Source organism: Eubalaena glacialis, chromosome 2 (genome assembly GCF_028564815.1).
Source record: "Eubalaena glacialis isolate mEubGla1 chromosome 2, mEubGla1.1.hap2.+ XY, whole genome shotgun sequence".
Classification (NCBI taxonomy): Eukaryota; Metazoa; Chordata; class Mammalia; order Artiodactyla; family Balaenidae; genus Eubalaena; species Eubalaena glacialis.
In genome coordinates this window covers 99,787,329-99,806,093 of record NC_083717.1, presented here as the reverse complement: position 1 = coordinate 99,806,093, position 18,765 = coordinate 99,787,329, and the positions used below count along the sequence as shown (strand labels likewise).

Below are 18,765 nucleotides of genomic sequence, written 5' to 3'. Positions count from 1 at the left end.
AGTGGATTTCCTTGACTTAGATGATGCTACGGCTGAATCTACATGGTGACAAGGTGATAAGTTTAAATGGAAATATGGGTTGGTTAAACAATTCGCCTCATTTTAGGCAAATTAAGGGCCTGAATTGTTCACCTTTTGACCTATTGTGTGGCCTCCATGAAGACATTCCTGAGAGCTGGAGAGCCAGCCTCCTTGGCTTGAGGACAGACATGGTGGCCATGTTCCAAGCTAGGGGAAATGTATTTTCCTAGTGAGGTGTGAAGAGAATGAGTAAATAGAATGAAATATACATGGTGCAAAGACAGAAACAGAGAGGATTTAACAGTTGACATTTTCAAGAGTGGCAAACTTAGTTTTAAGGAAGGGCTCTTACATTCTTGGCAAAGTTTTCAAGAGTAAATTCATTGGGCTTGGGGAAAAACTCGAGTCTATACATTCTTCCAATATTCAGGATAATGTTAGTCCCCTTTTTCACTGGGTAGCCATCGATGACATCATCCTCTAAGGCTTTGCGCATGACCAGGTCCAAGACAGGCTGGTACCGCATGCTCTCATAAATAAAGTTTTCCATCACTTTTAGTTTTTGAATATCATCATTCCTTATGTCTCTTTCACCTGTAGAAGAAGATAAAATAGTCAAAGCTCAGGTTTCAATATACGATCAGTATTAAAAATACTACACTTTCCATAGAACAGTTTGCTCTTGGTTGAAAAAATTTATATCTATGATTCTAATGTAAACCAGCAACCTGGGTAAAATATCTTATGTTTGGTCCACAGAGTATCTTATGAAAATTCAGATTTGAAGTCAATTTTCTTAATACCTGGGGTTTTCATATTAAAGTCTAAATTTCTAGAAAAAAAAAATACAGGTAAAATTGGACCCACATCCCCACATGGCAACAGTGAGCTGACATTGAATGGCTGATGAGCCCTTTAGAGGGACACCCTCTCTGCAGCATCATGTAGACCTACCCAAACTGCTTCAAACATTTACTTGCCGCCTTTGGGGTTCTTGAGTTTTGTCTCCTACTCTAAATTCTAGAAGGCATTCATTCCTTTTCTAGTCAAAGTGAGATGGTAAGTTTAATCAGGTTCAAAGAAATTTTCTCTTCTGGTATCCTGTGCAGTCATTTGTTAGAAAATATCACTGATAGTCCCTCTTCCTCATCTCATCAAGAACAACCTGGTGTGGTAGTGTGGCAAGAACCCCCTCTCCCCACCACAACAAAAGGGGTGCCTCAGATCAGCCTGGGTGAACTGGGGATTGACGGATCCCCCCGATGTCTCAGCTTGGCCTCACACTCGTCAGAGAGGTTCAGATTACTCTCAGAATTGGCAAAACTTCAAAGCATCCTCAAATGGGGTATCACTTCTGCAGAATCAAAATCAACCCAGGGTCCTGAGGCAGCTCTGTCTCCTGTACAACTATGTTATTCAGGAGTGGTCTCACTTAGTCAGAGAGCTCTAACCACCCAGCCCCTCACATACTACTCTCTGTACACTTAAGAGTTTAATGGGGTGTGTTTATCTGGGGTGGGGAGGTAGAGGGTAGATGATGGAGTAGGTAACCAAAGGTGTACCCTTGGAATTAATTACCAGGCATGCGGGTCTAGAGGGAACACGTATGCATGTGCTAGTGGTTGTTTGGGCTTTCCATCTGTGCAGAGGTCTGTTGAAGCATCAAGGGAACATCATGGGGTGCAAGCACTTTTCACCTCTCAAGGAAATTGTATTAAAGGTTAATGATCTCAAGAGCAATTTCCCCTGTGTTGCCTGTACCCCCATCATTCTGTGACTCTCTCTCTCACTCCACTGAGCTTGTTTCTTGAATTCTGTTTTTCTCACGAGACTGAGAGCCCCAGGACTGCAGGGATGGCACTGGCTTGTTCACCGCGGTGCCCCTGCACCTGGCACAGGACCCATAACCTGAAAAGGGTGCTTGAGAAAACATTCCAGAATTTGAAACCTGGATGTCATTCTGGCTCCTTGCTATCTACCTTCCTAGGCAGTGGCCGTCCTACGGCAACACGTCTACAGAACACTTTCACATATTTAATCCTTGTATGAAATTTCCCCATGTCATCTATTTCAAGCAGCACTCAAATGGTTTTAAAGATAAATAAGATAAAAAGTTTAAAAAATACATGGTGCCTTTTAACAACAAAATAGGTTGTTTCACAGAGACCTGTAAAGTTAAGAAAGAAAAATCTATATCATTACTGATACCCCTTCGCATGTGTCTGAAATGTGTTCCTAAAGAGATTACTTATGTGAAACACATTCCAAATAAGGCATTCTGTTTTCTCCAGAAAGCAATTCTGACTTCTTCTGAACGTGGCAGTGTCTCCAGGGAAGGGTGGGGATATCCGACGCAGTGGCAGAGTGATGCTGAAGCAGAGGCAGAGGAGGGAGGGGGCAGAGTTGGGAAGAGCTGAGCAGGGACCTGGAGGCTCTCCTGCAGAGGAGGAGGAGAGGGTGGAGGAGGGAAACTGATCGCTCCCCTGCCTCTGCTATCATCACCCTTTCCTCCTCCCTCTGCCACCACCTGGAAGAATGGGCTGCTTGAAACCCAGCAACACTGCAATAAATGATAGCCATTTCCCTGGGTGGACCCTCAAAAGCCTTTTGTCACTGATAAGGTAGCAAATCCTTGTGGATGATCCCATGTTTTTTTAAACACAGACAAATAGAACCGCATATATGTGTTCATGTGCCCATCAAAAAAGACCTTGAAGAATACACCTCAAAATATTAACAGTGATTCCCCCTGGGGAATGGGAAGGAGAGTGGAAGAGATCAGGAGATAGTACTTTCTGCTTTATACATGTCTCTATTATTTGGATTTTTTCCAATGAGCGTGTATTTTTTTATATTAGGAAAACACAGAAACCTGTTTGGCATAATGAAAATATGACACAATGATTTGCTTTATTGTTCTCTGTGTGGATTCCAGGAAAGATTTTTGACATAAGAATTTTAGGACATAGTAGCAGATATTCAAAAGGAATTATTTTCTAATCTCTACTATTTGTTCGATAAATTCTTACCAACAACAGTCTGGATTTCCTTCAGTATTGCTTCTTCAACCTGGGGGTGCTTTGCAATGAGAAGCAGCATGAAGAACACAGAGACGGACATGGTGTCCGGCGCTGCGATCAGCATTTCCAGTACGCACTGGTTCACATTCTCTCTTGTCAGGTCACCACGTTTCTGAACAATTGAAAGTGGGGAGAAACTTTGGCAACGCGAATGAACGGTTCAGAACAGGAGGGGAGGTGGCACTCAAGGATTAATAACCTCAACAAAATGAAATCATAGAAACTATGTGTCTCTGGGACGGATGATGGACATTTGCATTAACAATCTTCAGCTCAAAGCTGAAGAACTTAACCAAATAGCTATGTGTTTAGTGTCTTTAGACTCCCCAGTTTTCATATTTTTATTGTGCAGAAACACAGAAGTTTCAGTCTTAAAGGTCAGTCTTACCTGATGTCTAATTGGGGGCTATTGGATCAGGCATTATAGAAATACTGGAGCATATAGTCAAAAGCAGAAACATGCAACAATTAACAGGAGAGAATTTTTAGACACTGATACACAAACAGTCATACACATATGTTGTATGGGAATTATGGGTAGTTCAGGTCTGTACCTCAGCCAAAATCAACTCAGTGGCAAAATCCATAGAGTCTTCCAGTTTCTCTGCTATGAAAATCCTGCGTCTTTTTTTTTCTACCAGAATTTCCATTTCATCTTTCAACTCCTTGCTGGAAAAAGCAGTGAAAATATTATCTACTTGTACACAGATATGACATCTAGATAAATGGATTTGTTTGCCATGTTTAAAAATAAAATGATCTGCTTTAGTGGAAGCCATTAGTGCTCATGAATAACTGAATTTATACTTAATTCTTCACAGATATCCTTAAATTACATACACATTATATCATGTTAAGGAACCAGAGTTAGCCCAGATATCTCGGCAGTGGTAGCAAAATCAAGGCTGTAACTGTAGTTAAGGGTTGAAAACTGGTACCAAATGGCTAAATCCAATTATGTTTTCTGCTATTTGATTGGGCCAGCACAGTGCTTAAATTAAACATCAAAAACCAAAGCCAGTGAATGCCTTTAGTGGGAGCATGCACTCTCTAGTCTGCCATGGGCACCTGCATTTCCTGTGTCTTATATCCACCCAGCCTACTTTTATCTTCATAGTCCCTAAGACTATTGAGTTTGAGGTTCCTCTTCTACACAGGAAGTATTCTTCCTGATATTTATCTCATACCTTGCAGTTTCTGCCTCATAGTAAGACTAAGTAAATATTTGTTGAACGAATGACCGGCTGCATCAATATGCATATGCATTTTGACAGTGTGGAGGAGGGAAAAGCACCTTGGATAAAGGGTCAGGTTCTGGTCCAGGTTGTTGTCGTTCCACATAACCTAGTTTAAGTCTCTGAGTCTTATGTCTCTTTTAAAGTGAAGGGATTAGGCTACATGAACAATAAGGCCACCTTGAGATCTCAATTCTGTTATCTTTGACTTTGTCTTTAAGTGTATGCATTCATGTATAATTGTATTGTTCCCGCCAATCTCAGGGAACACTATTCTGTATTATGTTAAATGTACAATAAATCTTTCTTTCAAATTCTTGTTGGCACTGTTGCCTACACACTTAAATACTCTGTTGACCTAAATAGTCTCTATGTTTACTGTAGTTCAGCAGGAAAGTAAGGGAGGATTCTTTAAGATTCCTCCTATTTTTTTTTTTTTAAATAAATTTATTTATTTATTTATTTTTGGGTGTGTTGGGTCTTCGTTTCTGTGCGAGGGCTTTCTCCAGTTCCGGCGAGCGGGGACCACTCTTCATTGCGGTGCGCGGGCCCCTCACTATCGTGGCCTCTCTTGTTGCGGAGCACAGGCTCCAGACGCGCAGGCTCAGTAGTCGTGGCTCACGGGCCTAGCCGCTCTGCGGCATGTGGGATCTTCCCAGACCAGGGCTCGAACCCGTGTGCCCTGCATTGGCAGTCAGATTCTTAACCACTGCGCCACCAGGGAAGCCCGATTCCTCCTATTTTTAAAAGTTTTTTTGGGCATCTCAAGGAAGATGTTTAAACATTCTGAGAGATATTCTTCAGGGTAGTATTTTCATTGTGTCCTTCTAAATAAGGATGCCTACTGTTGTGTATCTCTGTGAGTATGCTTATAGGCACATACACACACCATTCCAAATATACAGCAGGGATATATTCACATTCATTCATTCATCTACCCATCCATTTGTTCTGCAAATATTTGTTGAGTATCTCCTACACTTATTCAATGGGGGGCTAGAATGCTCATAGCATTCGTACCTGAGCAGTGGCCCCCAAATGGTCTGGGATGTATTGAAATGCCCCTAGACTTTGAATTCATAGAGAATTTCTTGATAGAGCTGCATCCATTTCTAAGCATCTACTTCCTCCCTGGGCCAGATTCAGGGGCCTGTGAATATCCACTGGGTCCTCCTATTCAGGTTAAACATTGCTTCTGCTTAAATGTATGTATTTGAATATGTATGCCATTAAAAACTAGGAGAACTGAGATCAAGGGCAGTTTCTAGGAAATAGGAAGTCTCTGACTTACAAACTTGTATTACAAGAATGCCTCTGTGAGTCTGTTGTTTGGAACTCTGAATGTACTTTATACCAAAATAATGGTGGCTAGGTTACTAGTCCAGGCCACAAACACCTATTTAATGTATTCTGAGGCTGAAAAGCCTTACACTTGACAAAATAAAAAGTAGAAAATAATACTGCTCTAATATTGGGAATTCAAAGAGGCATAAATATACAATTGAATAAATAGGGAAGGAAGCTGATGTCACATAATCCTTTCCATAAATATTTTTAAAAAGTATTGGTATGATAGAGAAAGACAAATAGTCTATGATCTTACTTATATGTGGAATCTTATAAAAACAATAACAAAAACAAAAGCAAAAATCCCAACCTCATTGTTAGAGGGAACAGATTGGTGGTTACCATGGGGGTTGGGGGTTGGGGTGGATGTGAAATGGGTGAAGGGGGTCAAAGGTACAAACTTCCTTCCAGTTATATGCTCAGTAAGTCATGGGGATGTAATGTACAGCATGGTGACTACAGTTAATAATACTGTGTTGCATATTTAAACGTTGCCAAGACAGTAGATCTTAAAAGTTCTCATCACAAGGAAAAAATTTTGTAACTATGTATGGTGAAAGATGTTAACTAGAGTTAATGTGATGATCATTTCTCAATATATTCAAATATTGAATCATTATGCTGTACACCTGAAACTACCATAATGTTATATGTCAATTATGCCTCAGTGAAGAAAGAATTGACGTTATTGCAGGGGCATTGTGGAAGGAGATTAAAAGCTTTCTCTAGGTCTTTACCATACTAGGAGATAGAAGATATAAACTAGTTCACTAACCATTGGCAAATATTATGTAGAGATGGAATGTTGCTGAGCTAAATTTAAAGAAATCAAAGAGAAACTGTTATACAGTTAAACTGTTATACATAAATTTATATGGGCCTTCTGACCATAACAAAGTTAAACTAACCTCCAAGAACTATACAGTGAGACTCTTCAGACTACCACCAAACCTGACCACAGTGAAAGGATGAATCCTTTATCTTATTGATTCAGATCACAATAAGCTAAGTGAAATGTATTCAATATAAAGAACCAAGTGTCCAAATCATCCACCTGATACTCACCAACCACTTGAGAATATATAAAGCAAAATCAAGTTGACGTCCTCCCTGGAGACTAATATTACTGAATTTCAAAATACACAAACAGGATAAAGTTGGGCCTTTAAACAAGTTTGGGAAATTTTAGAAATGGAGAATTTAAGATAGTCGGGTACATCTGGGGAAGATATGAACTGTGGGATGGGGAAAGCTACCATATTTATTGCCTATTATATGTCATGCTCTTTGCTAATTGCGCTACATATAGGATCTCATTAACCTATATCCCCACCCCAGAAGGTGGGTTATATTTTACTTTAAATAATTTCCCAAGGCCATATGGTTACTAAGTGGGAGAGACAGGATGCAAACCAGGTCTGTCTACCTCTAGATCCCTTGGACTTTACACTGGTGTTTAGAGGTGGCACGTATAGTGGCTGGCTACTTACACTCTAAAAACCCATTGATTATCCAATAGGCTGTTAGACATTTGTCCAGTCTTCTGCTAGACTAGTCTGAGACCAAAGCAAAGCCACTCAATGACAATTTTAGGGTCCCCGAAGATACATAACTAAATAAACAACACATCTCGTGAACGTTCATCATGAAAAAATTCTTTTGCAACTACTGTCAGTTCCTACAAGTTGAATTAAGTTAAATTCATTCAGAAGCAGCACAACAGTATGATTTCATGTTTCCATTTTTCTAGACATGTAGGGAGAATTTTGACAAATAATAATGATAGATTCAGCCAACCTTTCTCTTCAACTCAAAATACACTGCAGTGTCATAGTTCCAGAGATGGAGTTCTCAGCCTCCTAGGGGAAAACTGCCCTGGGCCAAAGGCTTCCTTTCCTCTGTGGTCTGGCCACATGCTGCCAAATTGCTATAAGAAGTGTTTCATCAGCAACTTAATCAACAGCTCCCTGTGGTTCTGGAGAGGAGAAAGCTTGCCGAAGAGGCCAGCAATAGCTAAGACACAACACAAATCAATCTCACCGATAAATATTCCAAAATGTGTTACTTACACAGACTTTTCATACTTTCTGCATAGCCAAGAAATCTTAAAGAAGATGTCTGGTTTGAGAAGGAGAGCTTGCCATGCATCAAAATAACCCTGGATTTTAACCACGATGGCTCTTTCTGGAAAAACAGAAAAAGATCAGAGCAGATGAGCAAAAATGTGAGCCCAAGAACTGTACACTGAACAGAGAAGATCCCCTGTAGACTCTCCTACCATCTGGGACTCTAAGCAGGGCAAGGTTCCACCTTCACTGGGTGTTTCAGCCACATGAATGCCACCAAACAAATCAAGACCAATTTATTCTGCTTGTCTTCTAAATTGGCCAAGTTAGTTAGAGATTTGCCAGTTTTCAAGTCTGCTAGAGACACAGCCTAGAATCTCACATACTTCTCCTTGGCTGAGCCTCCAACTCCCTCCTATTTTCCTGACCATGGGAAATAAGAAGGGTACTAGTAATTATGGCCATTATGTCCTCAATTCTGGTACCTGGAAAGGCAAAAAGCCTCACCACTCTGCTATTTATATTTCAGTCCAGAGTGTAGAATTCTTCTTGAAATCTTCAGTACCTTGTCCTGAGTCTCGTGCACAGTCAGCTCTTAATGGATGTTCTTGAACTAAATTGAATACTAGAGAAAAGAAAACCCCTGCTTTTTTCAAGTTATAAACAAGGGAAGGGAAGAGGCATTTATTTTCAACTGCTAAATACCAGGATCAGGGTAAGGTGCTTTACAAAAGAGATTTCATTTAATCCTTACAGTCTTGCTAGGGGAGTGAGAATGTCATCATTGTGCAGCTGCAGAAGCTGCAGGTCACAGAAATGAAGAAGCTTGCCCAACACCGTAGAGCCAGTGTGGCAGGAAGTCCCTAGGCTGGAGCTCAGTTCTATCTGACCTCAGGGCCATGTCCTTTCCTCTTTGGTGCACTGGGTCCCTCAGGCCAAATGAGAGTTTAACAAGGACCCAGTGAGCAGAGGGAAATACACATGAGTCTGTATGGGTTATGCAGGTTCTTAGACTGCAGTCTGCATCCATAAGTTAACAGAGAGCTGTACAATTCCCTTTACTTGATCCCTCCTAAGAATCAAGGCTAGTGGGGAACCAAGGAGCAGGGACTTCTAAAATAGGTACCTGTCATACCTTAGGAGAGATGTGCGTGGAACAGGCAAACAGGACTTTCAGAGTCCCCGTGTGAAAGGGGATGAGGCAAGAGGCTGTGACTAATGTCCTCAGAGTGAATGGGGCTCCCATCCTAATGTCAATCAGATGGGGTTCCTATGACTCTGGTAAGGAATCATTAAAGAGCCGGGGAGATGAGGCGGGGAGAGTGGAGCAGAGAAAGGGAGGGCTTATCACTTGTCTGCTTGTCCAAATGTGGTCAATCAGGGAGCAGGTGTGATAGCTCAGCTGGTTTGTGCAAGTGTGAAGATCGTGCCTTGTTCTTATGCCTGTGATGTTCTTCCTTCAGATCTGCACGTGGCTCATGGTCACACTTCATTTGGGGCTATTTTCAGATGTCCTCTCCACAGAGGCCTTCCTGACCACCCTTTCTCTCCACAAGAGCTTCGGCCTCCCTCTGACTTCCCCCTTCACTTTTTAGACTTTTGCCCTGCTTTGTTTTTTCTTCAAGGCACTTATTATTGCCTAAAATATTACTAGATAGTTACTTGTTTACCATACATATCTCTACTGGGATGTAAACTCTTTGAAGGCAAGGACTTTGTCTTGTCCACTGCTCTGTCCCCAGAACCTTAGCCTGGCATAAAATAGGCAATCAGTTAAGCATTAGTTGAAAACAACCCAATCAAAAAGTGGGCAGAAGACCTAAATAGACATTTCTCCAAAGAAGACATACAGATGGCCAATAGGCACATGAAAAGATGCTCATCATTGCTAATTATTAGAGAAATGCAAATCAAAACAACAGTGAGGTACCACCTCACATCAGTCAGAATGGACATCATTAAAAAGTCTACAGGGACTTCCCTGGTGGTCCAGTGGTTAGGACTCTGTTCTTCCACTGTAGGGGGCATGGGTTCGATCTCTGGTTGGGGAAATAAGATCCTGCATGCTGTGCGGTGTGGCCAAAAAAAAAAAAAAATCTACAAATAATAAATGCTGGAGAGGGTGTGGAGAAAAGGGAACCCTCTTACACTGTTGGTGGAAATGTAAATTGGTGGAGGCACTATGAAAAACAGTATGGAGATTCCTCACAAAACTAAAAAAAGAGTGGCCATATGATCCAGCAGTCCCACTCCTGGGCATATACCCAAACAAAACTATCAATGTAATTCGAAAAGATACATCCACCCCTATGTTCATAGCAGCACTATTCACAATAGCTAAGACGTAGAAACAACCTAAATGTCCATCGACATAGGAATAAAGAAGATGTGGTATATATACACAATAGAATATTACTCACCCATTAAAAATAATGAACTATTGCCATTTGCAGCAACATGGATGGACCTAGAGATTATCATATTGAACTAAGTCAGTCAGAAAGAGAAAGGCAAATACCATATGATATCACTTATATGTGGAATCTATAATATGACACAATTGAACATATCAATGAAACAAAAACAGACTCACAGACATAGAGAACAGACTTGTCGTTGTCAAGGGGGATGGCAGTGGGGGAGAGAAGGATTGGGAGTTTGGGATTAGCAGATGCAGATAATTATTTATAGGATGTATAAACAACAAGGTTCTACTGTATAGCACAGCGAACTATATTCAATATCCTGTGATAAACCATAATGGAAAAGAATATGAAAAAGAATATATATATGTATGACTGAATCACTTTGTTGTACAGCAGAAATTAACACAACATTGTAAATCAACCACACCAGTAAAATTAAAAAATAAATATTAGTTGAATGAATGTATGAATCAATGAACACTGCTTGAAATCAAGTCACAAGAAATTACATTAAGCTGACAGCAGCAGAATGGAATGAATCCACATGATTAATGTTTGTTCTTTTGTTGGTGGTAGAGTTGCATGTATGTGTTTAATATTTATTTCTGTAGTATAGTGAGGAAAGCAGTTTCTTGAGTGAGACATCTTGCCAGGATTGTTATAAGTGCTAAGTGACAAAGTTTATGTGAAGCAACTTTTTATACTGCTTGGCACATAGTAGATACTAAATTAATGTTAGTTATCATCATTTCCAGCAGCAGCAGTACCCTTATCATCATATAGATAGAGTCAAAGTTTTCATATTTATTGGCTTTGTGAGAGAGGTGTGTATGTGTATTCATATATATATATATAATATGTATATGTGTGTATGTGTGTATATATATACGTATATATGTACATATTTATACATTGTGGCAAAAAGAATGGTTGGAAATGGTTAAATACATAGGTTTGGTGGTAGGATATATTTATGAATAAATCAAATGATCACATCTGTTAAGTTTCAGCTGTGGGTAGAATCTTATTTCCTAGTGCAATGAGGAGAGATACAAAAGAAATAGAAGATGGTGCCTGCTATGGATATTTATGATCATATAAGTGAACAAGGCAGACATACCAGGAACAATTTTTAGGAATACTTAGAAAAGTTTAAAGAAGAGCAGTGTACAAAAGAGCATATCTTTACTTGAGTCTGTTATCCTTCTCATGCCCTGTTTAATAAAGGGCTGAATGTCAAGTCACAAGAATGAAAATTTCAGTACCGTCCAAGGGGATCCCCAGGAAGAGCTTGTTAGAGGTGTCCAGCATGATGCGCCGCATGAGGGTCAACACGTCCACATAGCCCAACTCGTTGCGGACCTCCTCCAGCCTGTCCAGATGCTTGGTGATGGAATCAGCACAGACGGTCACCATGCGCACCAGGCCGGGGCCAGACAAAGCTGAAGGGTACACGTCAGAGTGAGCCGCCTCCAACTCCAGGGCACACAAACTATCAGGCAATTTTGGCGTTTTGTGTTTGAAGCTTAATTGTCCACATTTTTATTATGGGTGGAGATTTTCATATTCTTCTTTATACTTTTTCTGTATTCTCTTAATTTTCTCCATAGCAGGTTATCACATTTATGGTTAAAAATGAATGAATGAATAAATAAATAAATAAATATTTTTAAAACAAACTATTCAAAATTAAACTTTTCTTCATATGATGACATATTTGTGAGACAGCAAATGAAACAGTACTTGTGGTCATAAATCACAAATCAATGATTTTCCATATTTATTATATACATTTTCCTCTAAAGAAGGTTTGAATTTGGCCAGGGTGATGTATTATGTTTCAGTGGGTGGCAGAATATTGCTACAGAACTATTCAAATTGGATCTAACCTTTTAGATCTAAGGTGCTTCCTGTTTAATTGTAGTTTATATGTGTAAAATGCTAGTCTTCTAAATTACCAAATGTACCCTTCTCTTAATTTCGGTTTCTTTTCAAACAAATCCAGATTTATTGTACTTAGTCAATGTCATAACAGCAAAACAAATCTTTGTTGTTTGAGCAGTCTTCCTCCCAGGACTGGGAACTATTTTAGGACAGTGACAACTTATTAACATTGTACTTCAAGTCCATAGTACATGGTGGCCCTTGATTTATATTTGTCAAATTGAGGAATGAATGAATGAGTGAATGAAATGAATGAAACCAGGTAGACTGAACTGCCTCTGATTTCTCCCTTTGCTTGGCTCCTAACCCTCTGAGCAGCTAGTGGTCCTGAAGGTAGGTGGTCTAACCTGAGAGTTTAACTCTTAAAAATTTTTTCTCTCCTTGTTCTAAGTTTCTTTAAGATTTCTTTAGTAGTAATCACTTTTTTTTTTTTGGCCACCCCTTGTGGCATGCAGGACCCTAGTTCCCCGACCAAGGATCAAACCCACGCCCCCTTCACTGAAAGCGTGGAGTCTTAACCACTGGACCGCCAGGGAAGTCCCTTTTATGTCTTTTTTATTCAGACTTGCTGTTAAAGTCAGAGTCCTCAGACAAAACAAATCAGCTGTGCTGCAGAAGCCCCTGAAGGCACACTTTGCAAATAAGAAAGGAGACCTGGTGAGTGGTCCTAGAGTCTAAGCATTTCCACCCATATATAAAAAGGAAGTTTGGGTTGGCAGCATACTTTCTTACTTTAGGAGGGACTTGGAGATATGAAAGGCCAGGATGCTGTTTCCTGGGTGACTGTCACATCCACAAGTAGGACAAATGATTCCTTAATGACTCAGTACTTTGCATGGAAGGGTCGGCTTTATCACTCCCAGGCTGATGTATGATTTGCCTCTATGTTCAAGAGCTTGAAGCCACATTTCAAACATATAAACAGAATGTAATATCACTGAAAGGGTCACAGGCCGAGGAATGTGGGCAGCCTCTAGAAGCTGGAAAAGTCAAGGAAACACTTTCTCCCTAGAGCCTCCAGAAAGAAACACAGCCTTATCAGTGCCTTGATTTTAGCCCTGTGAGGCCTATGTCAGACTTTTGACCCATCAAACTGTAAGGTAATGAACGTGTGGTTTGAAACCACTAAGTCTGTGTCAATTTGTTAAGCAGCAATAGGAAACGAAGATAGTGGAATCTGTGCTAGAGTTGTGCTGAGTCTTGGTGATGGGCAGCTCTGTGGAGGGGGATCACCACTAGACTGGGACAGGCATAGTTTTTCCCTGTCTCGGCAGCCACACAGGAGGCATCTAGGTTCACTACAGACGCTGGCTGGAGGGAAGAATACCCATGGTCCCTGGTCAGACCTACAACCCATCTAGCACCAGAGTCCATCAATGATAAGGTTTCTAGTACATGACCATCTTCTCTGATGTTAATGTCAAAGGTTGGTCATGTTTATTTCCCAAAGGCTTCCATTCCAGCGGCATATAGTAAAGAGGGAAATCACTAGATAGGGAGGTTCGGGATCTGGTCTCTGCTCATTGATTCCTCGCTGTGTTGCCTGGGGGGAAATCAGAAGTGCCTAAAAATGTATTTACTTAAGTATAAAACTCAGAGGCTAGACAAGATACAGCCCTTCTCAGTTCTAAAATTCTCTAATTTGCAAATTTCTTTCTGTTAAAACATCTGGGATGTCAGTCAATGATTCAGCAAACACGTTTGCATTGTTAAATCAACTATATGGCTGATACACTAAATTCTTAACTGAAGTGACCTTAAGTATATAGGATGCCAATTCCCCTTCAAATTCGTGAAATTGTTTTTGTGTTAACAAGAAAAACAGAGTTTGTGGTGGTTAAATATGTAGGATCTGGGGTTGTATCCTATGCTACCATTTACTAATGGTGGAAACTTGGGCAAGGTACTTAACCTCTTTATGCCTCAGTTATCTCATTTGTAAAATATAAGTGATAAAGAGTATTTACCACATGGGGTTGCTGTGGGATTAAAGTAACAAGTGCTTAAAACACTGCCTACTACATAGTACATGTATAATGAATGTTAGCTCTTACTATTTCAAAACTGTGAAGCAGCAGAAGTTAAAAATGATTTCAAGAAGGCATATTCATAGACAAAAGAGCAGAATGTAGCCAGACATCTGAATACCTTTCATGAAGTAAGTTCTAACAGCTTTCCAGAGGACTGGATTATTGTTAAATATGATGCCTTTCTCATGCATGCCAATGCACTGCAACCCAAGTTTGCTGCCGAATCGGGATGTGTAGTGATTGTGCTTCATTACGTGGAACACACTTGAGGACCTGCAGAGAAAGCAAACCTTGGGGTTACTTGTTGAGGGTCAGGAGAACTCAGTGTGATGAGTTTGCCTACCAGGTGGCTCTCATACCAAATGCCTGTTGATCTAAATGCAATGCATAATTTCTAGTATTCAGATTAAATAAGCACTTGTGTTAGCACAAGAACCTCCTTCTCCAGTTGAAACATTTCTACCTGCTAGCTGTCTGTTTGAGCATCACTAAAGATCGAACACACACACACAGAGTTATTCGTTATTTCCCCGTACCTAACTCCAAGTCACTAAAATACGACCCTCTATCGTTGTCAGAGCTGCAAGGCTGTAAGAAACTGAACCCTCCACACCACCATATTCCTGAGAGCCTCCAGCCTCCAAGCAGCCCCACTCCAGACAGTGCTCCCCATGTAGAAGTGAGCCTCATAATCAGAAGTTGCTGGAATACTGAAGTCTTACCTCTTTAGTTTGGAAGCAGCAGTTCTGCCTTGTACCACCCATCCCACAGAGGCTCTAATCAGGCCTGGCCCCTCCAGGGGTGTATCATTCTAGGACTGAAGGACATCTCCTGGGCACCTCTGGCCCTGGGCTTGGCTGGCTGGGCTGGGCTGGGCCTGGAAGGCTCTCTGTGGTGGTGACAGCAACTGTCTTGGGGCTCTGCATCCATCATGATTCATCAAGGTCTCCAGGGTCACAGAGTTCTCCCAGGACATAGGACACGCTGAGCCATTAGATAGCCCTTGCTGTGGCAACCCTGGGACCTTGCCAGGAGCCCAGGCTTCCTTGAACTTCCTGGTTCCTCTTCCACTGCTCTGCCCTCTATTCCCACCCCCAGGCCCGGCTGTTAAGGCCTGAGCTGGGCCTTCAGAACAACTAGGAAGGAGCAGGCAGCCCCTCCCCACCCATGTCCTCCTTCAGGACTTGCTTCCTGCCCCAAATCCCAGTCTAATTGGGGCATAATAAGGCAATGAGCATTATAACATGTTGTAAAATCCTAAATGAAGACGTCATGGGACCTCCGTGTGTGAGGAGAATATTGTCTTCTTAGGACAGTGGTACAGAATTCTTCTGCAGAGACTCACTTTGTTGAGAAGATGTTTTATTTATTTATTTATTTATTTATTTATTTATTTATTTATTTATTTGGTTGGTTGGTTGGCTGCACCAGGTATTAGTTGTGGCAGGCGGTCTCCTTAGTGCGGCATGTGGGCTCCTTAGTTGTGGCATGCATGTGGGATCTACTTCCCTGACCAGGGATCAAAGTCAGGCCCCCTGCATTGGGGGCATGGAGTCTTAACCACTGCACCACCAAGGAAGTCCCGAGAAGATGCTTTATTAAGATTGCTTATAAATTAGGCTATGGCATTGGAAGGATAAATGGATCATTTAAATAATTTGATGATTGAGAGGATAAAGGATAAATGGATAGTTATTCTCTTCAAGATAAAAGGTGGGGTGGGTTTATTAGATGGTGGATGCAAGCAGCACAGGGAAGGCTTGAGAGGAAACAGCTGAGATGAACCTATGTTTATGACGATTTGGGGAGGAGAGGGACTCCTCATTCACTGCTCAGTAAAAGAGGGACTTTAGAAGAAAAGAATGTCTGTTGGGAACTCATGACGATAAGAATCAGGTGTGGGTGGTATAAACTAATTTTCATCTACCAAGAGAAAAATTAAATTCTGCAGGTGACTGCATTTCCTGTGGAAAGGGGCTGAGGTTGGAAAAGGTTCATGCAGGGCTTAGACAGAAGCAGGCTACCTGGGTGAGGGTAAGTGGTGTCTGTGACCATGATGAGCACGGCTCAGGAAGCTGGAAGTCCAAAATGTCCTCGTTAATAAGCTATGTGGTTGACCGTCCTTATGGTGAGTGAGATGGAGGGGGTATGAACACAGACAGGATGGAGTTTATCAGAGCATAGGAAGATATAAGCAGGACATGTGGTGTTTGTATGTCCATTGTTTTCATAAGTGCCAGTGTTTGTATTACAGGCGAAGACTGAACACCAAACACCCCTTGGAGAAACCAAATGAGATTATCTAAAGGTACAGAGGAAAGTCAGTTCAGTGAGGATACATGGCAGACAGACCAGGGCAGAAGGAGGTGCAGACAGCCACCCCAAAATCCTTACCCACAGGGGCACCTAGATATGGTGAGGGAGGGAGGAAAGAGAAGTCATGTCTCAGCCACCTCCCTCCAAGTTCAGCGTTTTTACCTATGACCCTGGTAATGCCACCTCTGAGGTGTGGGGCCCTCGACTGACTCTGCTGCTGAGTAGACAGTAGGACCACAGGGTTTGTGCTCAGGCACAGACAAGGTCTCATGTATCACCCTCCACCTCCCCGTGCTAGCAAAGCTGTTCCAAGCACATTATCCAGACTCCTCTGTGGGGCAGGACAACAGGCTCTTCAGATTACAGGGTTTATGTCACAGTGTTTATACATGGACCACACGGCCAAGTGCAAATTCCCCTTAGTAACATGTAAGCATGGCAGTTCTGCAACTTCAAAAAATTTCCACTCGAGTATCTTTAAACTGATAGCCATTTTTCTTGGAGATAATCAGAAAAAGGAAGCGGAGTTTGGGAATTAAAAAGGGGCAGAGTGGTGAGCGGAGAAGGAGTAGAGGTTTTCTGCAGTGCAGCTACGGGATACATGAAGAAAACCAATGCATTAGTCTGTGTTTTGGCCGTGTTTACAGGGAAGGAGCCAGAATGTATATAAAAGTTGCCCATCCTGTGTGCTCTGGTGAGGAGCTGCCATAGGCAGAGCTAAAGTGATAGAACCCTTAACTTCGGGGCTCGAGAGGTAACCTGCTCAGGTCTGCTAGGGAAGTTAAAATAGATCTTCCAGAGCTTTCCCACATGAGGATTACCCATTATCCCATGTCTCCAAGGCCAGAGTGGAGTTCAGAGACACAGATCATAACATCAGAAAGGAACCAAACATTTGGGCAGAGGAATAAAAAGAAAATACGCACATTATTGCAGGAAAGTAAAATATGTTTATGAACATCTTTTTGATACTGCAGATGAGGGAGAATCTGGTGTGCAGAGGATAGAAGATGGAGAGAATTGCACAGTGCTCAATTGTGCAAATTCAAGATGCATAACGTTTCTGGTGTTAGCTTTATCTTAGATGTTATCTTTTCTTATTTTGGTGAACTTAATATTGTTGAAGTTTTTAAGTTCAACACGAGTGAACAGGTGTTCACTGCAGCTTTGCTATTTTGTCCCCACTTCTCCACTGAAATTTTGTTTCTCAACTGCAAATTCTCCTACTATGGGTGTTCTCTGAACACATAACCCTCAAAGATGGGGAGTGGCTACTATAGCCTATGTAACTGTTCTTACACTGGGCTAGGGTGGCCATCTTCTCATTAGTTCCTCTCTCTCTGAGTTGACAGTTGGCTCCTAAAAGGATGACTTCATCTCAGTGAGGTTGTTCAGTAAATGTCTGTGAGGACATATTCCCATAGAAGACAGTGGGCCAAAGAGCTCATCTCTGGCTGAGTAGATTAGGCTGTAGGCTAAGTATTTAATCCATCACATTTGTGATGTATTCCAAGAGCTTTAAAAGGAAGCCCCTGAAATAATGGCAGTGGAGAGAAGTGAAAACACGATTAGTACCCGAATGAATTATTTACTTGATATCTGTTTCAGGAAGAAAACTCTATTTTTAATCAAAATGCTCTCTACTAAGTCAAATATATTCTTGCATTGATGCAAGAAAATATTCATCAAATTATCCTGAGTTTTGGACAAGTTTTTCTCTTGCTAGCAACTGTAAAAACAAAAACAAAAATCCAGATACTTCTTATGTACATTCCAGGGAATTAATTTGACTGACACACAGATAAATTTTTGTCCTGTGTAGAAACATCATGCTATAGTAAGGACTAAAATTCTTATTAATTAATAGATTTCAGAACTTTAGCTATTCTTATCTTCCCCTACTCTATAATCAAAGCAGAAAGTAATTTGTATACTCTTTATTCACAAACTCATATCTACAAATTTTAAGTGTTTAGATGACAAGCAGAATACTATTTTTCTGGTCTGACCTTTAGAGCTTTTGCGTATATCGTGAAACACATTGGTCTGTCCATATGTTTTGAGGAATTACTGGTCAATTAAAAACTTCAACCCAAACTTCAACCCAATTAAATGTTAGTTAATAAAGAGCGAACGTTAAATCAGTTGTCCTTTAGGGGGTGCCAACATCTCAGTTATCCTGAGACAGAGGCTCTGACTTGGCAAAGAACGAAGTAGGCAAGACAAAAGTGATACACACAGCAAGCAAAGTGTCACCAAGGACGAGCAGTTTAAAATAAGGTCACTTACCAAAGTAGGCT

At 41.1% G+C, this 18,765-nt stretch overlaps 1 protein-coding gene across 1 annotated transcript in view; it reads right to left on the bottom strand.

Moving 5' to 3' along the window:
* The window catches only part of LOC133085203 (aromatase-like), a 31,474-nt gene that overhangs the window by 1,055 nt on the left and 11,654 nt on the right, over positions 1-18,765 (bottom strand). The window contains exons 4-9 of the mRNA XM_061182135.1: positions 14,268-14,422; positions 11,441-11,617; positions 7,753-7,867; positions 3,656-3,770; positions 3,051-3,213; positions 374-615 (exon numbers count right to left, since the gene is read on the bottom strand). Coding sequence (XP_061038118.1) covers positions 374-615; positions 3,051-3,213; positions 3,656-3,770; positions 7,753-7,867; positions 11,441-11,617; positions 14,268-14,422 — 967 coding nt within the window. The remainder of the gene's footprint in view (positions 1-373; positions 616-3,050; positions 3,214-3,655; positions 3,771-7,752; positions 7,868-11,440; positions 11,618-14,267; positions 14,423-18,765) is intronic.